This window comes from Sinocyclocheilus rhinocerous, unplaced genomic scaffold, assembly GCF_001515625.1.
Source record: "Sinocyclocheilus rhinocerous isolate Xijiao unplaced genomic scaffold, SAMN03320098_v1.1 scaffold40, whole genome shotgun sequence".
Classification (NCBI taxonomy): domain Eukaryota; kingdom Metazoa; phylum Chordata; class Actinopteri; order Cypriniformes; family Cyprinidae; genus Sinocyclocheilus; species Sinocyclocheilus rhinocerous.
In genome coordinates this window covers 859,116-885,147 of record NW_015624837.1, presented here as the reverse complement: position 1 = coordinate 885,147, position 26,032 = coordinate 859,116, and the positions used below count along the sequence as shown (strand labels likewise).

General features: G+C 38.5%; 1 protein-coding gene across 1 annotated transcript in view; it reads left to right on the top strand.

The window, feature by feature from the left end:
* LOC107746102 (XK-related protein 6-like) overlaps positions 1–24,915 on the top strand; it is a 50,475-nt gene extending 25,560 nt beyond the window's left edge. The window contains exons 2-3 of the mRNA XM_016560189.1: positions 22,040–22,236; positions 23,889–24,915. Coding sequence (XP_016415675.1) covers positions 22,040–22,236; positions 23,889–24,862 — 1,171 coding nt within the window. The 3' untranslated portion in view covers positions 24,863–24,915. The remainder of the gene's footprint in view (positions 1–22,039; positions 22,237–23,888) is intronic.
* The last annotated feature ends 1,117 nt before the right edge of the window (positions 24,916–26,032 follow it).

The following is a 26,032-nucleotide window of genomic DNA, read 5'->3' as shown; positions in this document are numbered from 1 at the left end:
ATGTACAAGTCATTGGTGTTTGGTGATTTATCCATGACAGGCCTAAACCAGACAAAGTGCCAGCACTACCAGCACAAAAACACATTTAGCAAAATATTGACCAAAATTCCTCCATTTCAGGCACCAGAAGGAAATTTTTTATAAATAGTTCATTTAATAAGGCTAATTTTTCATTAAATAAAAACCTTTTTAAATATTACACAAATTTTGTAATCATTATGTAAAATTAGCTACAGGAACACCCCATCGATAGTTGATTGACAGTAGCTTTCAGCACAGACTGGACTGGTGTCTTACCTTAGACCTATGGAGCTTATAATATGACAAAACTAATTGAATTTGTATTGTGTAAATTTGAATGCTAACCTAACATCTAAGTATATAAACCTTAAATGTTTAAGAATCACTTAGGCTACCTCTGGGCAATTCATGATCAGGCAGATCTTGAACCGCACGCTCACGCCAGAAAACTACTAAATGGCCAAAAGGTTTCGTTTGACTTTTCGGAGATCATCTACTCTTCCCTGTGGATTACTCTGACCTACTTTCTATAAGATCAGAATTTCTGCATATTGAATTTTAGAATATTGAATTTGATGTTCTGAATTTCCTCTTCATCTTGAAAACTTGAAGCTGTATTTTTAAAAACTGGATATTTGCTGTCTAAGATTTCAGAACAAAAAATTCGCTGTTTGAGAATACGTCTTTAAAACTCTGCCATAACAATATTTAGTTGTGTTAAATTTAAAATGTTTAATATTCAAGTTTTAAAAAATCTAATTCAGAACTATGTTAAATGCCACATAATATTCAGTTTTGTTAAATGAAACTGGTCATTAATTCAAATTTACACAATACAAATTCAATTAGTTTTGTCATATTATAAGTTCCATATAGACCAGCCCTGAGTGAGCTGTCATCAGTCCACCATTGTTTCACCATGGGAGCAGATGTAGACAAGAATGACTCCTAAGCGAATGAGGTGTTCTGTTGTTGGATGTAATAATGAACATGGCAGTCGTCATTTTCTCCCGACATCTGAGCCGCTGAAGGTGCAGTGGTTTACGTTTGTTTTTGAAGGGAATTCGCCCTCGATCTACCTAAATGTGTCTGTGTTCGCGCGAATCATTCGTGATCCAGCTTCACCTACAGAAGAAATTAGTATAAGGTTTGTAAGAGCATTAATTGTCAGTGACTTTAGGCTATACGTAGAACGGGACGAAACCATGCAGTGAATGGGGGAAGATAATTTTGCCGGAAATGCAGAAATAAGCCGTAATTTTGTTTTATTTGTAACTCTTTGGTAGATACATTTATAATTTATTTTACATTACTACTACTACTGTTACTACTAATAAAACAGATCTCTGGGGGCCCCAAACGTGCGTGGAGAATCCCTTAAGTCCCTTAGAATCGTCCTAACTTCCCCCCCTTAGCGGCGCCCCTGAACGTGCTATTTAGCAAGTTTCACGATGAATGCGGCAAAAGTAAACAGTCCCTCAGAGAGGGGCTCGAAGAGAGGGGCGGGCTCAGCAGAGCTCATTTGCATTTAAAGGAAAATGCAACAATACGGCTTGCTCTGAAAAGAGCTGTTTTTGGCAAGGTAAAAAAGGTGTTTTTTTACACTACCATTGAGAAATTTTAACCAAAGTATGTTATAGACTTTTCATTAAGACCCTAAAGAATCATGTCAACTTGTGGAAAATGGGCATCCCATGACCCCTTTAAGGCATTTGACAAAATCCTATTCATAAAACCCATTGACTTTAAGAGGATGAATGTTTTTTTCTTGGGTTTAGGTCTCTCTTTTTTTCACACACTGTTTTCAACATACTACATGATTTGGGATCCTAGTCTTTGATATTTGGGTAATATATAGTTACGCAACCTTTGTATTCTTAGTGCAGCTCTGAAAATGGTGTGACACAAGGTCCTGGGATCCAGCAGCACTGCAAGCTGATGACTTGTCTGTCACCGTCTGTCGTCATGGTCAGACTGACTCATAGGACATACGCTCTGTGTCAGGAGACGCCCTGCGGTCGGCGTGCCTCTCCTCAGCCACCTCTGAGCTCACAGTGTTACAGTACAAGTCCACCAAAGTTAGAGCATCTGCCCCAGGCCAAACTACAGGGCCAGGAAGGTGTATTTTGATGGATGATTTGAGACACGGTGATGGCGGGAAACCCCTCTCAAAGGCATAAGAAATGAAACATCCACATAAAGAACTGCAGCGTCTTCATTTATGAGCCATATTTTCGAGAGGCGTAACTGATTCATGCTTCCCCGGGCGTCCTCCCCTTGGGAAGCAATTCAAAACTGTACGTTTGTTCCCCTTATTATCTCCCAGCTAAGCATGTCGGAAATGGGACACGAGGCATTTCCATCCTGATTTGTGTGTTTTTGACAGAATAAACCTTTGAACGTTTGCATGAAAGCACCGTGTAAATGTTCTTGACGCAAACATCTATCGTCATCATAAAGGCGCACCCTCAAACATTACAGATGCACTATCAAACACTCTTTAATAGCTCCCTCCTGAGAGACCTGTGTAGAGCAAAACAGCTGTCGTTCTTTTGCACGATGCCTTTTTTTGCTGCTTAAATACAGTCTATAATTGTCCCCAGAGCACAAAAATCTCCCTGTGTTCCTTCCAGCATCCTGTTCCCCTTCTGATTTACCTCTCCCACTTCTCCACTCCCAAACTCCCCTGCGTGGGAAGGCGAAGTGGATGTGTCTGGTAGGGTTTGTCTGGGGGAGGGGGTGCTTGTGAAATGGTATAGTCTGATAGATGGAGTGGGCATGAGACCGTGTGTGTGAGTGGAATAGTAAAGGAGCCCTGGAGACGGGGAGGATGGAGGCACAGAGCCAGAAAATTGCATTGCATATTTGGTGATTAGTTTACCTCATGGGTCTCTTTCTTCCCATCGCTCTTTTTAGTCTTCCTCTTCTTCTTTTTCCTCATCTTCATCCTGGTCATTCCTCTATTGCGCATATCATCCTTGTTTCTCACATTGCCTGTATCACAAGTCTTTTCTGTATTGCCCATATCACTTTTTTCTATTTCCTTTACTGAACATTGAGCTCCTATGACTTTTACAATACATTTTCAGTTTATTTGACATTTAAGAAATCATTCACATTCAAATTTTAAAATCACTGATGGCTGATTCCATAATGAATATTTTGGACACATTTGTGAACTGGTTTAATCAATTCATTCAAACTGATTCATCATTTGCTCTCTAGTCTGACATCAAAATCAATATTATCCGATTAAATATTTTCAGAACATAACTAGAAAATGTATGTAATTTAATATTAATTATATTCAATATTCAGAAATTACTGTGACTTTATAATAAATTGTTTTTAATTACTAAATATATTTTTATTAATTGTTCCATCCCTGGAGCACATAATTTTATTTATTTTTTTTTTATAAAAGAAAAAGAAATGCAGTGACCAAGATTATTTCTACAATAATACAAAATCAATATGATTACATATTACAAATAGTTGCCATCAGTCCTGGATACAAAATTTCTTAAAGGGATAGTTCACCCAAAAATAAAAAATTCTGTCATCATTTACTCATCCTCATGTTGATCAAAACCTTTATGAGTTTCTTTATTCTGTTGAACACAAAAGAAGATATTTTGAAGAATATAGTTTCAGTTCTTATTGACTTCCATGTTTGTTTGTTTTTTGTCCATACAATGGAACTCAATTTTTCTTCATTAGGATATAAGGACGGTTCTATCACCCTGGCTTTTTTTTTTTACTTTCCATTGTTTTGCATTGTTTTTTCTTGTGGACTACATGTAAACATCTGTTAAATGAAATAGCTTACTCAGGGCAGTACTAAAATAAAAAAGCAACATGCAATTTTTATCATCCCTTTTATTTTCTACAAACATTTTGCAGATTCTGCAGGGTCTTTGTAAACGCACGACCACAACTGTGTATATTTATTATAGGAAACACCTTGTTCACAAACACATTTCTTTCAACTGTCTTCAAAGCTCTGCTCAAGGTAAGTATAGGCAAATTTCAGTATTCTCACTGTTGAGTACAAATTTTAGCGCTGCTCCCAAGTCAGCGATTCTTTGAGAGAAAAATGTCCTTTCTGAGACTTTTTCGCTCAGCCTTTATGCAAAACAACACACTGAAACCATACTGTTTAGAATGACAAATTGCCTGCTTATAAATGCAGACACTAGCAAATGCTTGTAAGTTAGTGTGCTCAGCTAGTGTGTGCTGCCACCAACTGCAAACTAGCAGGCAGAAATCTAAGACCTCTGCGAGATAGTATTGATAATTGATTTCAATTGCCGTGCTGTCGCGAGGGTTCTCCGAAACTGAAAACCACCTGCCGTAATTACAGTCTCAAATAGGATAAACCTGCACGACCTGATTTTTAATGACTGAAAGGGAAAGACAGGCAGCCGCAGCGTTCTCCTGAAAAGCAAGTAGGTCAAGCGCTTTCTTTTAATCCTGGCTTAGTGTGCGCCCATGTCTGGTTGATGGGAGTTCTCAAAGCTCCAAAGGCGGCAGAGAAAATCCCGCTCTCTTCTGCCAAAAATTGTCCATATTCCCTTTGTTTGGAATCAAAGGACGCTCGGCTGTCATTACATCACTCAACTCCTGCATTCTCTTTGGACTCGGGTCTCTTTGAAACTCAGGCATTGTTTTTGTTGTATTTGCACAAGCCTGATGTTTGTTTAGTTATGAAACTCCACGGAAAGCATCGGAGATGAAATCGATGAAAATTATTTACTGCGTACATAAAGCCTAATGATCATGCAATAAGCCAGCCAACAAAAATGAACAAAAAAATTAACTAAAAAGCTCACTGTTATTGCTTATTTGCAGCGATGGAGATGCATCGCCGTGGGCATGAATATACATTTATAGCCTATCTGAGTGAAGAATCGGAACATCCCTGGCAAAGTCCCGGTGGCCTCTGATTGGCTGATGCACTGACTCAAAAGGCCACACTTTCTACACAATTAGCTGCTCTCCGGGTCCCCAGGGCAGAAACAAGAAATGCTCTCTGACCGAGATGATGGACTTGTATGTAAGGCACTTTTGTAACTGAGGATTTTGGCTGTAGAAGTGGGACATAGTGGCACAGTGTACAATGACAACAGGTATGAGATGTGTCAAACAGCAGCGGTGGATAAAGGTCTGGAGTTTACTGCTGCATGCAGCGAACGTTAACTTGAACATTATCTTTCTGGAATATAATCAAATGTGCTCTCATGCTGTCAAAACGCATCATTTGTAGGGAATCAGATCTCATTTTGGAAGGATCTTCTTTGTGTTCGCATCTATGCTTGATTCTGCTTGTTGTTTTATACTGCCATTATTTTCTCATTTGTCTTGTTTTCTAGTAAAAAATATCTAAACAAATAAAGGAATATATTTACTTGAGAAGCAAAAGATACTAAGCCTTGTTTTGCAAAATATACACACCATACAGTTTAAAAGTTTGGGGTTAGTAACATTTTTAATAATACTTTTTCTCAGCAAGCTTGCATGAAATTGATCAAAAGTGACAGTTTATAATGTTACAAAAAATATATATATATTTCAAATTGTTGAACTTTTTATACGTCAAAGAATGCTGAAAACATTTATTACATTTTCCACAAAAATATTAAGCAGCATAACTGTTTCCAACATTGATAATAATAAGAAATGTTTATTGAGCAGCAAGTCAGCATATTAGAATGATTTCTGAAAGATCATGTGACACTGAAGACTGGAGTAATGATGCTGAAAATTCAGCTTCGCATCACAGGAATAAATTACATTTTAAAACATAATACAATAGAAAAGAGTTATTTTAAATTGTAATAATATTTCTCAATATCACTGTTTTTACTGTATTTTTGAACAAATAAATGCATTCTCATGAGCACTTCTTTCAACAACATTAAATAATCTTACCTACTCCAAATTTTTGAATAATACTGTTTATATTTAAAAAATATTTAAATAAAAATGCCATTTTTTTCACATAAAGAATAAAATTGGTCCCCACAGATACATTGTGTGATATCATCGCAATTTTGAGATATAAAGTAGTATTGTGAGATATTAACCCACAATTATGAGAAATAGCTGCAATTGTGAGATATAAATACATATTGTAAGATATTAACTCATAACTTATGAGAAATAGTTGCAATTGTGAGATGTAGCTGCACATAGGCTTCCATTCATATTTCTAATGGGTTAAAACTAAATTATTTTTATATGTGCATTTTTCGTTAGTGAATAATTAACTGATATCAACATTTTGTTGTACATGTAAACATACTCATTGATTTCCGCCTGCTTCAGATTTCATCAGACTCCTCCCATACACTAAATATGAGGTACGAAGCTCTTTTTGCATTGACCACATCCTCTTTTCCCCTCCCTCTCCTCAACATGAACTCATGTGATCCAGACTCTAGCTGTGATATGAGCGAGTAGTTGCTAATAGTGACAAAAGACCGTGAAGAGAATCAGAGCGTGAGGGACTCACAGTTCCATTGACTATGAGCCGTGAGGCAGTGCAAGACATACACACACATATAGGCCTACACACTCAAACAAATTGACAAATGCTCTTTTTGTGCTCTTTCTAAAGATAGTTTTTATTCATGAATGATACTGAAGTTGTAATTTGGTGCCAAATGGTTAGCATTGACTGCTAAATCAACATATTAGAATGATTTCTGAAGGCTCATGTGACACTGAAGACTGGAGTAATGACTGCTGAAAATTCAGCTTTGCCACCACAGGAATAAATAATTAGTAATAATTATATTTTAAAATATAGTAAAAGAGAAAACAGTTATTTGAAATTGCTGTGCATGTCTTTTTGACTATTAAAGGTGCAGTTGGCCATTTTTTGTTTATGTTGTGGTGGCTGGCTGTAATACAAAGCTAATTTTTAAATGTCTGTCAGTGGAGAAAAAAACTTCATGTCATGCTTCATGTAACAGTAATAGTGTAGTTACAATATCTACCAGCAGGGGCTAACTGACCGTGCTAACCAGACAAACCTTGAACTCTCGGAACCGTCAGATATTGCAGTCATCTTGGACTTATACTGACACCTAGTGGCATGGATGCAGCATCACGTAAACATTTTCAGTTAATGAGTTTTTCAAGCCTACCTTTTGTAGAAACGAGCTATTCGCAGTCAGATAACTTCCTCCATGAGTGAACATGTCTGATAAATGGGGGTTACTGAGATAAAGTGAGTAGTATTCCGTATAATCGCAACATGTCTGGCCCTGTGAAGCTGTTATGAGGCCACTTATATGACTGGATCCCGCATGCTTGTAATTAACTTGCAATTTAGCACATTTTAAATATATTAACTTTAAATGTAATTCTTCTACTGAACACAAAAGAAGATATTTTGAAGAATGTTAGTAGACAAACAGTTGATGGTAGCCATTGACTTCCATAGTATTTTTTTTTATATTATGGAAGTCTATGGCTACCATCAACTGTTTTTAGTGAACTATCCTAGTACACTAAAGTGACCTTGTACCTTGCAAGTACAGTTATTTACTGTAAAAACACACTTTTAAGGTTTGATGTACTACACTACAAGTGCACATACAATACAATTAAGCACACTTCTTTTTCACAAGGGAAATTAGTGTTGTTACACTGTCAGGACAGGTCGAAGATGCTAAGCTAACGTCTCTATCCATGTCTTGTTTGGTTGTTTCTTGGGTCACAGGCACATGGACACTTGGACACTGGTTTTCAATGGCCTCTATCAGTTGTTTGCATGTTTTAGCATATTTAGCTCTCTGGCTAATTCTGTTTTTGAGTCTTTTAGCTTTGCTTGGCATCAGCTTGAACTCTTTGTAATATTTGTTCACTGTGTGCAGCTGCCACAGCACTCTGTTCTGTACATTAGTAGTGATTAAGTGTGGCTGTCTGTCATAAAGGCTTCACGCCTGGTCCAGACACATACTTTATAATCGTGTATATTCGGTTGAGTAATGCTGTAAACATATGTGTGGTATCGGCGTTTGGTATCGGGGCATTTTAACGAGTACGAGTACGAGTACAGGAGGCCAGTATCGGGCCCGATACCGATACCAGTATCGGTATCGGTGCATCCCTACTGTAAACATACAGTATCTGTAAGTACTAGCGATTTAAGGCCTTCTCAGGATTTGTGATTCATTGTATTCTCTATCATAAAAGTCTTGTGTACTGCTCTGATACATGGAAAGCTTTCTGTACCCCACTGGGAAGCGTTTACGCCCTCACTGTTGCCATCATAGTGATGTAATGGGAGGCACTCTCTGGCTTTCTCCAGAGACAACCGGTCGGGTCTAAATCTGGCCCTGTCACACTTTCATAAAAGCTCAAATTTAATTTGTAGCCATTTGTGTGTTTCTCCCTCACAGTGAATAGGACTGTGGCTATAAATACCTGAAATGCACAGGGAGAGAGACGCTGCGCATAATCAAAGAGAAACTCAGCAGAGACAAATAATCTGGAGAGAGGGAAAGGGAGAGGGAAAGAGCCGACGGAGAGCGGTAAATAATGATTAGAACCAGGAATAGAAGGAAAATGGAATCATAAATCAATAGGGAACAGATAGTAAAGGAAAGAAAGGGATGCTGGGAAACTGGAGGAGCGTTCAGCAGGTGGTGTGGAGGACCTGAAGAAAGTGTCCCCCTCACCTCAGCTCAATGACTCATTTAGTGACTCACTAGTGTCCTGTCATACGCACACACAGCCCACACACATCTCTCCAACTAATTAGCCATATGTACTTCAAAAATATGCAAAACAACCAACATGGAGGACATCTTAGCATGCAGTAATATTCAAAAGTGCCGACAGTGCTTTTGTTAATACATGAAAGGCATGAAATGTGTAATTTCCAAGAGGCTTATAATACCTTTACTAGTGACTGTCTTGTGAGGTGAAAGGCAGCAGACAGGGAAAAATGTAAGCCTATTTTATGCTTTTATTTAGAGCCCTCCAAAAATTGGTCACTGGTTAAACATCTAGTACATCTAGTGTGTGTGTGTGTGTGTGTGTGTGTATTATTCATTTATTTAATTTATTTATTTTTGTTTTGTTTTTAGCATTTTTTTTAGGATTTAGGAGTTATGTTAATAACTAAATAAGTTGTATTTAATTGGTATGTGTATGATACATAAAATGATAACAATGTAATTAGTCGTAACAATATTTTAATGCCATTTTTTCCCAAAAATGTTAGAAATGTCAGTCCCACCACAATTTCCATCAAATGGCTTGTTCACCAGCACCACCAACCCCATAAAAAATATTTTTTTTTTTTCATTTAGTCAACCTTATGTCATTCCAAACCTGCATGATATGTATGAAAAATGTAGAAAAAATTCTCAAGTGTTTTGTTTTTTTGTTCATGCAGTGAAAGTAATGTCCGATGATTAAACCCCAATGTTCTTCAAAATATCTTCTTTTAATGTCCGCATAAGAGGTCTACAACAAAGCAGGTTTGGAACAACATGATGGTTAGTGAATAATTTTTCATTTTTGGGTGAACTATGTGTAAACAAAGCATTTGGAATGTGGTGGAAATGACACTGGTGGAAATTTTCATGACAGAAAAAGACAGAAAAAAAAAGGTGAGATGTATGTCCACTTTTGGATATTGTTAGTAGACTAAGTGTTGTTGTCTCTGCACATCAAACTGGGACATTTGAACTAGATGGGAAGGGTATAGACAAAGTTTAGATAAAGGGTACCTCATCAAAATTTTTTGGTGGGAACAAACCTGCTCTCTCTTGTTATCTCTTGAAAACTCTTTGTTTCTATCAAAACAATGTGTGTTTTTGTGAGTTTAATTAAGCATGACCTGATGCACCATATGCCCCACTGAACCATTAGTCGTTAGCACTGGCATGTGCGCATCAGGAAATGGTCTGTATCTGTGGTGCAGATGGGCAGATCCTTAGAGCACTCGGATGTTACCTGGAACGGTTCAGGCCAAGTGCAGGCTAGCTAACGAGGCGTGAGTGAACGCAGTGATCTCAGGCCCGATAATTCAAGGGGAGCCAGGTTTCAGACAAAAGGTCTAAAATGTCTCAACGCAAAGGTCTTCAAGTGTAGCACATGCTGAGATTGTGGAAATTGGGAGGGAAAGACTGTAATCGAATGAGGATTTCTGTGTGACTGAAAGTTAAAGGGGTCATATGATATTGCTAAAAAGAACATTATTTTGTGTATTTGGTGTAATGAAATGTGTTTATGCGGTTTAAGGTTAAAAAAACACGTTATTTTCCACATACTGTACATTATTGTTTCTCCTCTATGCCCCGCCTTTCTGAAACGCGTCAATATTTACAAAGCTCATCGGTCTGAAAAGCGAGGTGTACGCTGATTGGCCAGCTATCCAGTGCATTATGATTGGCCGAATACCTCAAGCGTGAGACGGAAATGTTACGCCCCACACATACTGTTGATGCCGTGTCCGGCCGGAGCGACGAGACATAAACATTAAAACCCATTACAAACGAGGCATTTGTTGCATCCAGTGGGAACATAATTACTGATTATAATGACTTATACTGTCGTTTTACGCGTTGCGTTGCATTGCGCCGCGTAAACATAAAACCATGTCTGCATTTGTAATCGGAGAAATGACAAACAACAAGCACTACTCTACACTGCCCAAAAAAACTCGCGTTTGAATCGTCAGTGGCAAACTCTTTAAATATAAAAAACTTACTTACAGTCTGTGAGTCAGAACAGCCGGCATTGTAGTCTACTCTACCAGGATCAGGAAACAGTCCTCCATAAAATGTGCTGCACACATCTGAATATTTGGGTTGAACTGTTCTGGAACAGTGTTGTAAATACAACTTAACCACTGATTTCTAGTCGTGTCCAAACAAAGTAGTTTCGCTGGCCGGAGCGTAACATAAAACCATGTCTGCATTTGTGATCGGAGAAATGACAAACAACAAGCGCTACTCTACACTGCTCAAAACTCGCGTTTGAATCATCAGTGGCAAATGATAAATGAAAACGTACTTACGTGAGTCAGAACTGCCATTTTAGTCTAACGTTACTCTCCCAGGATCAGTAAACAGTCCTCCATAAAATGTGCTGCACACATCTGAATATTTGGGTTGAAGTGTTCTGGAACAGTGTTGTAAATACAACTTAACCACTGATTTCTAGTCGTGTCCTTCCAAAAGAGCCGCGGATTCGACGAAGGAGCGTCCGGCGGGCTTGCGGCAACCACATGTGACGACCCCGGGCTGGACTATGCTTCGTCCACGGTGAAAGCCGATCCGGCAATCGACAATGCGAAGTTGATGTATTTCCTCAGCGACCATGAGAAAATTTTCCATTCACGACATGGCGGCGGCGGCAATAACAATACTACAGCGAGAATAAAAGTTATGCTTTCTTTCTTTGCGTGAACATTTGGGCGGCGCTATGCAAATCTTCCCACATCGTGACGTAGACATGTGGGGGCGTGTTAGAACGAGCCGTTTTTAGGTAGGCATGGTTGACTCTTAACTTTTATAAAGAATATCTCTTTGGATTTGAGACTTTAGTCTTTGCAACTTTACAGATCTTCTTTATGCACCAAGAGCTTGTAACACTCCAAAGAGAAAGGAAACATTTAAATCGCATCATATGACCCCTTTAAGAAAAGGTTTAGATAGGCACTCAAATATACCACTTGACAAGGTCAGCTTTCTTTCCTGAGTTTAAGTATTTTTTATTGAAACAGGAAATTGGGTGGGACATATCAAAGGGCCCTTTTTTAAAAAAAACAAAAAAAACAATTAGTTCTTATTTAGTTCACATCACAGCTGTAAATAATGATTTTCTTATATAGACTTATATAGTTGGTTCATTCTCCCAGAAAAGAAAGATTATACTTTTTTAAGGTGCTATATGCAACTTTTTGACTGTACTAAAGCATTAAAATACCATAATATGTTTGCAGATATTTAAAAAAACATGCTAAGTTCACATATTTGTTTCTCCGAAAAACAGTGCTACATCCAGTTGAAATTTTGAAATGCGCGTTCCTTGTCGGAATGTCTGTTTTTGTTTTGGTCTGTGTAATTCCGCCCCCGGTTGCCGGTTGCAAGTTGGTGGAAAACACATCTTATTGCAGCCATGGAAGCGAGCAAATGAACTGGGTTAGAGATCACAGATTCTACCCGATCTAAAAAGCCTTGGCATCCATCGTCAAAGCTCTATGACCAGAGGCATTAATAAAACGCGGATAAATCAACTTACCGTATAAGGCTCATCATTGCTTTTCATCGTCACTTGCATTCGGTCCTGTTGCGTGTCCTCAATCTGGCAACCCGCGTGAACATCGAGTCTGAGGAGGAGGGAGCGGGAGAAACAATATTTTGAATTTGGACTGCAGTACCCATTTCAACCGCTAGCTGTCAATATTACATAGTGCACTTTTAAATGTGTGTATTTTCTAAAAGATAAATTTGTCAAATTTGGGGATTTCATCCATAGACTGTAAAAAAAAACTTTTTTTTTTTTGCCAAAATTCGCCCAAACTTTAAAGAGGTATGACTTGTCATGAGACTGTTGGTACTCACTCAATAATACAATTTTGGTCATTTATTTCCTCAAAGAATGGCAGTTTTAATTTTGTGTTAGCTCTGAACTTGTGTACTGTATCCACCTTATTTTAAATGTAAGAATGGGTGCTGCTGTTTGTAACTTGAGTATGTGAGGCTTACAGTGTCAGTTATTTTAGCTGTACAAAAGATATTACAAGCTGATATTTGTTATCATATAATTTTAATTGATTATCATAATCATAAACACAGTGGATTGTATTTACTTCACTTTGTTACTCTTATAATGTAGTTATTTATCTACAGTGGCTAGTGAATCAGAAGTCTTGCACATTCAAAGAAAATAGCTTACTTCAGCATTGCAAAATACTGGCATATAGATAAGCTCAAAGACACGTGAACTAAAAGCGCCAGAACTCTCATGCGGTCATTAGCAGCGCTAGATTACAGGAAAGGATGCTTGCATTGCTGCCAGTGAACTCTTCATTTGCTCCTCCCATTCAAGTCAGGAATCAGGAGCACACAAGTGGGCTTTCATGGGTTCACACTGCTGCAACATTTGAGGGGCATGTGAGTGTGGGGGGCAAGGAGCATACTGGTAGGTTTGTTTGTTAGCACCCCTGACATTTGCCAGGCTAACAGAAAATGTCAGTGAATGCCAGATGTTAGCTCTGGTTATGATGCAGTTCTTGAAAAGCCAGAGCTATTGATCCATAGCCTCCCTCCCCTCACCCAATTCACGTCTCCTCTCACCCTACCCCTTCACTTGCCTTTTCTGTCTCCTCCTCCTCCTCCTCCTCCTCCTCTCCCTCTCTTCTCCTGCCCTGTGCGGAGCAACCGACACTTGTCAAAGATCAGAAGTCATAGGTCTGAATAATGGATCTTATGCACATACTGGCTGAAACAGTCAGCATTTGCTCTCATTCCTGGGTTCTGCTGGTATTGCTCTAGCTATGTTCAAGCATGAGAAGAGCAGCCCTGTCTTACATGAGTGGGCTACATATCATACAGTAAGATGAGATCAATTATGTATGTTAAGGGCAAATGCTTTGAGCCCCTCCTGAATCAGACAAGCCTCTGAAGGAAAATCGCAGTTGACCTTCCCAGCATTGACACACCATCTCACATTTCTTCAACCCCAGAGGGATGTTTTATTGCTCAGACGTTGCTCTTTTATAAGCTTAGGAGGTTTTGTCTGTCAACTTTATCTTTAGGCATTTCTCTTTATTTTGTGTTTTTATTGAAATCTGACCTGATTGCAAACCTTTGTGGGTCTATGATGTGACACTCTCTGTGACGTGGGAACAGAGCAAGGCCGGTGGAGTAAATGCTAATGCGCGACACCTGCGCCACTCACCGGTCTCGAGTCCCACGGAGGAGCTCCGGAAGGATAAAAGGAGGAGTGACGACAGTGTTGGACGAGAGAGGACCAGGCCTGGATTTTATTTTGTGTTTTGTGTGCGGCAGTCGTCCGCCAGGGGCTGCCGCTTTACTTTCATTTTGTGTTTGTATATTTTATTAAAGTCTTTAAATGTTCACCGGTTTCCGCCTCCTTCTTCCCGTGACTACGAACTTTGTTACACTCTCTTTTTTGTGTTAATTTAAAGGAATAGTTTACCCAAAAATGAAACCTCAGTCCATCCAAGATGTAGAAAAGTTTAGCTATTCATCGGAACAGATTTGGAGAAATGTAGCATTACATCACTTGCTCACCAGTGCATCCTCTGTAGTGAATGGGTGCCGTCAGAATGAAAGTCCAAGCAGCTGATAAAAGCATCACAATAATCCACAAGTAATCCATACGACTCCAGTCCATCAATTAACATCTTGTGAAGTGAAAAGAATGTGTGTTGTAATAAACAAATCCATCAAGATGTTTAAATTTTAAACCTTTGCTTCTGGCTAATATACCAGTCCGTAAATCCATAACATTTCCTCCAGTGAAAAAGTCCATGCCCTGTTGCCCTCTCACATCAAAATTCAAAAATATATTTGTTTACAATGGTTTTGGACTGTTTTCACGTGTAATTGGTGCTTGACCTCTGCTTATTTCTCTCCTGTTTCAGACGAGACAAAATTATCACTGGAGAAAGCATTATTATGGATAGATATTTGCAAAACATTAATTGCTGGAGTCATGTCAATTTCTTGTGGATTACTGTGATGTTTTTATCAGCTTTTTGGACTCTCATTCTGACGGCACCCATTCACTGCAGAGGATCCACTGGTGAGCAAGTGATGTAATGCTAAATTTCTCCAAATCTGTTCCTAAAAACAAACAAACTCAACATCTTGGATGGCCTGAGGCTGAGTACATTTTTAGCACATTTAAATTTTTCAGGTGAACTATTCCTTTAAGTACATTAAAAATGCTGTTCATACATACAGTGCATTGAATACGCCTCTTTACACCACATATTTATGAGAAATATATACACATGAGAATTCTAAGAGAATTCTTGCTCACGTTATCTAATAAGTGTAGAAACAATTGAGATCTCATTTGTGATTTTTCTTTCCTGCGGACAGGCTCCTTCTCGGAACATTTTGCGTCACCTTCAGTCAGCTGACTGAATGATTGAGCGGTGAAATGGAGCTGAAACACTAGCTGCACGGTTTGAGATCCTCTCTTTGTTGAGGAAAAACTCAGCAAGCTACACCGTTCATTCTGTTGACATTGTGACAGGTGAAACTCTGGTGAAAAGTCCTGTTCACTTTGCATTTTTCAGATGCATGTGCAGTTTTGCCACTTGTCCCCAGAAATCTGATTCATGCAGTGAAGTGGTAAATGGGCTCTGTGCATGACGCATTCAGACATACAATGACAGCAGAGTGAAGCTCTTTTCAATAAATTGACAGCCTTTCACACATGCACATCATCCATCATCAGAGAACTGCAAGCAATCTCTCATGTGTAGACAGCCTTTATCTGTAGATCGTATTTGCAAGAATTTAAGATTCATTTTTGTCAAAGGAGGGGGCTTTGTTGAAAACTACGTGTTTGAGAGAGGCGGGGCATAGAGGACCTCCAATAATGTACAGTATTTGAAAAATAATGTGTTTTTTGAACATTAAAGCATGTCGACATATTCTGTTACACCAAATACATCAAATAATGATCTTTAAAATAGCATCATATGACCCCTTTAAGTTATATAGTTTATATTTTTATTTTGCTTATTTTTAATTTGATTTGTTTTACTGTATCTTGTAAGATCTTGTTTCATTAACTTGTTTATTGAATCTTCATCTTTAGACACCCATAACTGGTTGCTGTCCGTCAGTTTTGTTTAGTTTTCCAATGTTGTTGGTTAGTCTTGACTAGTCATTAGATATTGTTGGTTAGTCCTGTTTAGTCATTGGATGTTGTTGATAAGTCTTCATTGGACATTGTTGGTTAGTCTTGTTTACTCATTGGTTGTTGTTGGTCAGTCTTTTTCGGTGATGAACTGTTGTTGCTTAGATTTGTATCGGCATTGGTTGTTGTTGGTGTAAGGGTGGTTTCCCTACAGTGGTTCATGCTGTAGGATTGCCGAATGACTAAAGAAATGTTAAGAGCAGGATGTATAAAACTGTACATTTCTTGTCCATTACCACCCACTGCTACTTATACCAACGATGGAAATAAGCACAGTTAGAATAGCCAAATATGTGGGAGAGCGTTGCTATTATTTGACTATATTGTATTACAATAGGTAGCATTTTAATGTTAATGTTGAATTGAGACTAGTTAGCACATAATTTATAATTGAAATGGTTTAATCAGAATCAGAATCAGAAAGAGCTTTATTGCCAAGTGTGCTTACACACACAAGGAATTTGTCTTGGTGACAGAAGCTTCCAGTACACAGACAGGTTGACAAGTGACAAGACACAGATAACAAAATAAAAATAAGTGAGTAAAAATAAATATGTAAAAACAATAAAAAATAGAGAAAGAGACAGTAAACAGTATATTGTATGTACAGATGTGCTATAGACAAATTATGCAAGGGAATGTGGATAGATGTAAGATATATTAAGCCTGGCTCAGCTAATGTCCGTCCTGTGCTCTGAGCTCTCTCTCCTCCACATCATGAGTAGACACGCCCCTTACTGCTGATTGGCTACAAGTCTGTTTTGCTATTCGGCCCGAATCAGTTTTCTAAAGCGTTTTTGAAAAATCGCTTACCCCACCTTTAAGTGTACATTTTGTTCTTTCCTGGCTGAGTTTTGAGAGTCTTTTACATTTATGTTTAGAGTCCTTGGTCAAGCCTTGTCTATCTAGTCGAGTTCCGCTTCTTTATGTTTTTTTGTTTACTACTTTATTATTCTCAATAACACTGGGTCTTCAGTTTCATCATAACATCAGTTTGTTATACAAACACTGACTGTGTGGACATAACTTGAGGGAATTTAGAGGCATAAAACCTCAGATAATGTTAAATAAAACAGAGACAAAAAACTTGTTGCTGGAACATTTTGTGCTGAGATGTGTTGCAGCCTAGGCTGTTTTGAAGAATTAAATTTCCCAAAGAAGCATAATGTGCTTTGCCGGTGTGCACAAGAATGTCTTTTTGTTGCTGTTGTTAGTGATGTTTGCCACCAAATGTTACTCCTACTTTTACATAATTACCGGCTCCTGTTGAAGCCATTAAGCTTTGTAACGAATGCAAAGATGATTATAGTTGTAATTAGCTTCATGAGAGCAGTGAGCGGCAGAGAGAGATTACGCTCCATTCAAAGCACATTCTGGTGAATGATTCTAAAGGCACGCTTGCTTCAAAAAAGCATGTGATTCCCAAGAGTCATCGAGAGAAGCAGTCATTTTCTGAAGAACCTGCAAATGTGCAAGAAAAAATAGTTACAGTATACAGTCCTCATAAGACAATTAGGCCATTAGAGAAAAATTGATGGACAGTCTCGACGGGACGTTAAAGTTGTTTTTAGTTTCTTAATGAGTATTCCTGTTTTTCTTCAGAATAAATTTCATTGTTGGATAGATGTTTACATTATGACTTTGGAAACATGTCATCAAAAATGAATTTGAAAAAAATGAAATGAATTAGCTAAATAGCGACTTTGGCTTGTTTATAATGTTCACCAATAGCCAAATAGCTAAGGCTAGTATATAATAATGTTTATGCTTAGCCAAATAGCTACAAGCCTAGGTAATAATATTTACCATGACCCGGTTATTGTAGCCAATTTATAATGTTCATCAATAGGCAACTATCTAAGGCTAGTTCATAATGTGTACAGTTGGCCAAATAGCTATTGTGGCTTGTTTATAATGTTCACCAATAGCTAAATGGCTAAGGCTAGTTCATAATGTTTACCACGAGCCGGCTATTGCAGTTAGTTTATAATGTTCACCAAGTCAAATAGATATTCTGGCTAGTTTAAATTGCTCGCTAGCTATTGCCTAAATAGCTGTTGGTGCTAGTTTATGTTCATGTTGACTTTCAGTATATCAAATACCTGAAAGCATCACTGTACTATGGTGTAACTATACAGTACTTTTGTAAGGGGGTGAACATGAAAATGAGTTTCACACCGATTTACATTTTCAAAAGCAGATAGCATCTGTGAAACTATTGTGTGTGGGACTTTAGAGCAGCTGTAGCCATGTTCTGTACTTAATGTGTTGTCACAGCAACTTCAAGCAGCAGCTGCCCCTTTCATGCTGATATAGGACCTGCTGCTGAGTTTTTACATTCAAAATCCATACCTGAAGCAGTAAAAATTTGATTTTGTAGATTTCAGTGTAATGTACACAGCTTTCCCAGCTCGGTGGTCCAGAGAGAGGTGGAGAGCAGGGAGACAGGGTGCACTTACAGACGGTGTGGATGAGTAAGCCATGAAGAACATATTGAGTGAACAGAATGGCAAAAGCAGACATGAAAGAAACATAGAGCTGAGATGGCAGGAGATTACACTCGTCAACATTGTTATGGACTGGAGCCAAGGAGGTGGGACGGCATCTGTGACTAACTTTGAAGTTTGTGCATAAATGTGTTTCCTATCAGTCCTTTCACTGTACTGTGTATTACACTGCTTTCTGTGTAACAAAGATTTGAAGTGCACAAAAATGCATGTCATTTGGACCCATGAGTGATTCCTAAATGCTTATATTTTCAAACAAGATTGATTAGATGATGTGTTTTTAAAGAAGCCGTTTCAACTACAAAGGTTGACTTTATTTCTTTTAATTGCGACTACATCTCACAACTGCAACTTTATTTTTTTTACAATTGTGAATTTACTTCTTGTAATTGTGACATTATTTCTCATAATTGCAGCTTTATTTACTACTCGTTCTTATGGGAAAATGTAACTATTTTACGAGCTGGTAATTTCGTATGAATTTGTTCGAAAATGTAAACATTTTTTTAGAAAAGGCCACCCCTAAATCTAACCCTCACTGGGGCGAAAGCAGATCATATAAATATGAACAAATTATATTGTATGAATTCATAACAAGTCGCCACCAAATTGCCATAATGTAAAATTGTTATGAATTAGTAATGAATTGACATAAGAGTGTGTTATTTCTTATAACTGCAGCTTTATTTTGTAACTGACTTTGTATCTCACAATTTATTCAATTTATATATATATATATATATATATATATATTAATAAAAACAGGGATAAAACTGCTAATCAGATCAACAAACAATACTTCAACATTATTATGTTACATTAATCTGAATAATTAGCTATACAAATATATAGCATAGAAATTCATTTATTTAGTATCTGTATACATAGACTAGGACTATCACGACAGGTGAGGTTTCTCAGGATAGCTATTTTAATTATATCTGTCAGGTAGTTGGGAAATTTTTTGCTTTAAGCACCTTTAAGTAACTGAATGTCTGCAGTTTTTACAGATTGTATTTTACAGCCTGTTTTACATAACAGTAAAGTGAACCCTCTAGTGGTGTAGTTGGATCATTACACTCTTTTTTAGGAGGCGGTTTCATTTTCTCAGATACTGGGCCTGTGAGTCCCATTTACCTCCTGTTGACCTCAAAGTCTCAGTCCTGTTATTATGGCTGAATGTAATTTTCTCCTCTCAGCACCTAGGCTCTTAATGTGTTTCAGCTTCTCGCATGAAAGCATCATAATTGAGCTTTAGGTAAGAAATGAGATAAAAATGTGGCCCAAGATTGTGCCTTCCAATAAATATAAAGTGACTCCATGGTGTTGAGCTATAGAAGATCATCCATGCTCAAGATCACAGATAATCAATCCCTGACCGTCGCTGACACAGAACACCCTGTCTCCATCCCTGCCTAGACAGGCGCCTGTCGGCCACTATCCCCACCGGTATATAGTGGTGTCTTTAATACAGGAAGAGAAGACAAAATAGGGCTAGATTAGCAGTCTGTATGTATGCTGGAACATCTATCCACTTCCAGTTATCACGCACTACTGATTGCTAACTAAACCACATAGAATAAACCCTAATGAACATGTTATTCAATGTTAGTATATATATATATAAAACATATTGCTGAAAATCAAAGCCACAGCAGAATCAACTGTCGTGTCTCTGAGCAACATACAGTTGTGGTATTTTGATCCGAAATGAAACAGTGTTGTTAAATGAATCGGTTGAGTGACTGATTCAAATGACTCACTAACAAAGACAGTGGCTGTGCATGAAAGCTTGGGCAGCTGACTTGTTACCTCATTGCCCTATCAGGCAGTGACTTTGCAGGCAGCACTTGCACATGACTGATTTCTATGGAAGCCCGTTTCCGCCACTGAATAATAAAATAAAAAAAGGTAATTGCGACTTTTTATCTCACAATTCTGACTTTTTTTCTCAGAATTGCGTGATATAAGCTCACAATTGCGAGCTATAATAAAGTCAGAACTGCGAGATATAAACTCACAATTCAGACTTTTTTTCTCGCAATTGTGACTATATCTTGCAATTCTGACTTTATATCTCGCAATTGCGAGTTCATATCTCACAATTCTGAGAAAAAAAGTCAGAATTGCGAGATATAAACTCGCAATTGCGAGCAAAAAAGTCAGAATTGTGAGTTTATGTCTCGCAATTTCGAGTTTATATCACGCAATTCTGACTTTATTTCTCAGAATTGTGAGTTTATATCACGCAATTCTGAGAAAAAAAGTCAGAATTGTGAGACAAAAAGTCGCAATTACCTCTTTTATTTTTTATTCAGTGGCGGAAACGGGCTTCCATAGATTTCAGACAGACTTCTGAGCATAACAAAAAAATTCTGCTCTACAACAAAATAGAGAGAGCTTTTTTTCTCAGAATTGCGTGATACAAACTCACAATTGCGAGCTATAAAGTCAGAATTGCGAGATATAAAGTCACAATTACCTTTTTTATTTTTTATTCAGTGGCGGAAACGAGCTTCCATAGAGAGCTTTTGTAATAACTGAGTGAATAAGTGAATATTTAATTACTACAATACACATTTTTCCCTTGAAATTACATCAAAAGTGGAAAATGTTGGCCAAAAACAGACATTTACACAAACTGACCACCAACCACACTTTCACAATGCCTTTTAAATATTTTAGCTCAACTGTCACGGAATAGAATGCACAGAATTGTGGGATATCTTAGGCACCAAAGAATTCATCTATGCTGCCTTCAAAAATGGATCAGATCAATGTATCTCAGCATAGAGGATGTGATGTGCCTTGTTGCCTTCCTACCTCTGTATGCTGCCTGCAGAGGTTTTTCAGATTTTTAGAGCCTTACAGACTAACTAAAGTTGACAAAGTGAAAAAGCATAATAGGACCCCTTTAAGTGAATGATACAGATGACTAATGATTCAGTTGCAGTTGCTTGTTTCGTGTTGCTGAGTGAATCAATTGAGTTAATAATTCAGATGACTCATAGACTTATAAAGATAAGCATTTGTTGCCACCTTTTAGTAATGATGTAACCTGCAAAGAAAAAGTAATTAAAAAAGAGCACAGATAATACACAAACTGACACTCTGTCTTTAACATACACAGACAAGTGAAGTTTGAGTGAGACATTCTAGCAGAGTGTGTGTGTGAGATTGTGTTTGATAGTAGTTGTAGTTAGCCTTAGCTATCTCAGTCACAAAACTCTGTGCAAAAATGTGACAAAAACAGCAAAGTGCATTTTCACATTACTGTAGTAGATTGTTACAAGAAAAGCTACACTACTATAAGAAAAGCTGAGCTGCTGTCACACTTTTCAAAAATGTAAAATTGCTACTTTTAGTTCCTCCCCAACACAACACTGGTTTGAAGAGAATGTATCCATAATGGATATGTGATATCAATCTGGTTAACTGATCCCTCCCCTTGTTTTCTGTTTCTCCTCTGTGCTCACTGTTATTTTCTACATCTGAAATGTAATCTGTATAATTCCTTCTCTGTATATTCCAGCTTTATACTATATCTACTTTCCTTCTCTTCTGCATCTGTACCTCTGCAGGTACATCAGAACAATGTATCTTGGCATCCAGAGCCGCAGACAAAAGGAGAACCAGCGACGCTTCTACTGGGCCATGATGTATGAGTATGCCGATGTCAACATGCTCCGTCTACTGGAGACATTTCTGGAAAGTGCTCCACAGCTAGTTCTCCAGCTCTGCATCATGATCCAGAAGAACCGGGCAGAAACTCTGCAGTGTAAGGAGTGCCTCTAGGCTCTGTACTGAGACCGCTGACATTTCAAACAGTACTGCTTATGTTTGTCAGTGATGAATGTTTTTTGGATGTGTACATTTCACTGAGATAACTCTGAAACCTCGGTAAAAAGAATGTGACACAATGTATACCTTTCAGAAGATGTATTTACTCATGTTTTCATATTTTGTGATTGTGGTGTAGCATAATGCAACTATAGGTTAATAATTACAGTAGTGAAAGTTGTTTCTAATTGACTTGGTAATTTGTCACATGAATTGCATGCTCAAGCATAATTTCCTGATTAGAAATACTATTGGAAATATACCTTTAATTTTTTATGAGTGCAACTCAAGGCTCTGTAACAACATGATGAATGGCTACAATTCTCAGTTAGATTAGCTTTTCAAGTGACAACAGTATATGCCCAACCTGATCTCACAGCTTTGTGTTGTAATAATTCATCAACACATCCAAGGACCGTCTTAATCTGTCAGAAAACCGGACACATCATGGCAAATCCATATTGTGCTTCTGGAAAAAAGGCTGACTTGTGGATGAATCTAATAATAAGGCCCTCCCTGGCTGAGACTTTTTGAATGATCAACTGTGTTTAGGGGCAGCATGTTTTTTTTTCTGCTGTGCAGCAGATAATCTGAGCCGTAAAACCATTTCTTACGTCTGAGGTGACAGCACTGCCAGCAGTGCAGATGCCTTTATGAACATGAAGTCTGAGCTCAGCAGAATGACTGGTAAACATCTTAGAAAAAAAGATATAAAGAACAAGACAGAGGTGTGTTTTGGAGAATGGCTCCAACAAATGGTAGGCAGGTGTTGTAGAAATGATAAGACAATGATTGATGCTGTTTGTATGTATTAGCGTGCTTTTCATTAGCATTACTGGATGCAGATAGTTTATGTTATTCATCACAGTACACATATATTGCTTTGTGGTTTTGTTCTTTTTTTTTTTGACACACACAAAAATTCCAAAAATTGCAGGTGTTAGAATAACGTAGATTAGAACCTGGAAATGGAAATGAACCACACTTTAATGCATTTATTGTGGTTCTGATGTTTGTCCATTTATCATGTAAAAAGACTTAAAGGCAGAAATGTAATAAAAAACAGAGTAAATGTAAAAAAAATAAAATGTAATTTATTCTTGTGATGGCGAAGCTGAATTTTTAGCAGTCATTACTCTTCAGTGTCACATGATTTTCTGCTTATTATATCTATATTGAAAACAATTTTGATGCTTAATAATTTTGTGGAAACTGTGATACATTTTTTCAGAATTCTTTGATGAATAGATTATTCAAAAGAACTAATTTTTTTTTTATATATATAAATCTTTAGTAACATTATACATTTATTTACTATCACATTTGATCAATTTAATGCTGAATAAAAGTATTAATTTCTTTGAGAAAAAAATCTTACTGACCCCATTGTTTATTGTTTCATTATTTTATATACATTATATTTTATTTCAATAACTGTAATATTATTTATCATTTATAAATATTGTGTGCTTATTTAGTATTATTAATACTATTATTTTTTTAAAGATATTCATATTAATTCCAAATATTAATAAGCAATGACACTTTACGTATTTAATAAGAATAATTGTATGTCTCTCTATCATCCAGGTGTGTCGGCGGTTGCGTCTCTCCTCTCTCTTTCCTGGGTTCTGGCCTCATACCACAAGCTTCTGCGTGATTCCCGTGACGACCAAAAGAGCATGAGCTACAGGGGAGCGGTGGTGCATCTTCTTTGGCGTTTCTTCACCATTTCTTCTCGGGCGCTATCTTTCGCCCTCTTTGCCTCAGTTTTCCACATCTACTTTGGCATTTTTGTGGTGCTGCACTGGTGTGCCATGGCCTTCTGGGTAATCCACGGAGGCACCGACTTCTGTATGTCCAAGTGGGAAGAGGTGCTATTCAACATAATGGTAGGCATAGTCTACGTCTTCTGCTGGTTTAATGTCAAGGAGGGAAGGACCCGATACCGCATGGTGGTTTATTATTTGCTGGTGCTGGTGGAAAATACCATCCTTACCGCTCTGTGGTACATCTACAGAGACCCGGTCACTACCGACTCCTACGCTGCATCCGCCCTCTGCGGCGTCTTCCTGTGCTTTGCCTCCGGAGTGGCCTGCATGGTCCTCTACTACGGGGTCCTGCATCCTATGGGGCCCCGGCTGAGGGTGCTGGCCAGTTCCTGCTGTGCTGAGCTGCTCTGGGGCCTCCCCTTACCACCTGAGGCCGAGCCCATGGCTCCCACTCCAGGGCCTCGGGGCTCCCAAGCCACCCCGACCAGGGGTATGGCTTCAGGGGACTACGGCGAGCCGGAGGAGGCCGCCACAGACACTTGTCTACCGGTGTTCCAGGTGAGATCCTCAGAACCCACCGATGCGGCGGGTCGGCCCATCCCCCCCGAGGGGCCCCTAATCAAGATCGACATGCCCAGGAAGTGCTACCCGGCCTGGGATGCTCACTTCGTGGACCGACGTTTGCGGCGAACCATAAACATCCTCCAGTACATCAGCCCCAACGCGGTGGGCATCAGGTACAGGGATGGACCCCTCCTCTACGAGCTGCTCCAGTACGAGTCATCCCTGTGAAGGCATGCAATGCTGTTCCTTCTCTACTCTCATGCCCTCTCTGGTTCTCCACTTCCCTTGGTGCTTTTTTCTTCAGAGTTTTTATTTAGTTGTCCACAGACACTTGTCTGCCGGTGTTCCAGGTGAGATCCACAGAGCCCACCGATGCGGCGGGTAGGCCCATCCCCCCCGAGGGGCCCCTCATCAAGATCGACATGCCCAGGAAGCGCTACCCAGCCTGGGATGCTCACTTTGTGGACCGACGTTTGCGGCGAACCATAAACATCCTCCAGTACATCACCCCCAACGTGGTGGGCATCAGGTACAGGGATGGACCCCTCCTCTACGAGCTGCTCCAGTACGAGTCATCCCTGTGAAGGCATGCAATGCTGTTCCTTCTCTACTCTCATGCCCTCTATGGTTCTCCACTTCCCTTGGTGCTTTTTTCTTCAGAGTTTTTATTTAGTTGTACTCTCAAACTATAAGAGTGCATCTAAAAGAGTCTAAACAGAGAATATTCAACATATATTTTGACTAACACAGTGTAGAGTTGGAGAACAAATAGTCCGAAATACAACATTCCCTAGTTTGGGTTACTATGGTGTGAATGTTCAACTAATGTGTATGTTTGATGGTGTTTGTGGCCCTGTCGCCTCTGACATGTGCATGGTGGGAATGATGGAGGAACATAGTCTTTAGCATCCTCATTCTGATTTCGCTTTTACCATTTTGTGCCTACGTTTTTCCCAAACAGTTGTGGTGACAACTGATCTTAAAGATGGCAAGTGAGTCAATATCAGCTAGACACTAAAAAGCACATTTGATTGTCAGAAAAAGCACATGATGCCCTACTCCTTTTCTCCTGTGATTAAGGGGGAAGAGAATTGAAATTGTTGTCAAATTGCGCCAAAAAGGTACAATCGCTTTTTTCAAGTAAAATGCAATGATGTCATTGGTGTAAAATTGGTGTAAAATTTTGGCGTTGACCTACCATATAACACTGCCACCGCAATTTTGATCATCAAGGGCCTTAATATTATCTTAACATGTCTTTTCCTACTGAATCTCACTAGTGATGTGATATCTACAGCTCTGTAATCTGAGGGAATATATGATTTTTTTTACATATGGCCCACTATTTTTTTAACCCATCTATAGTATGTGAAAGTGCACTTTATGACCACTAGATTG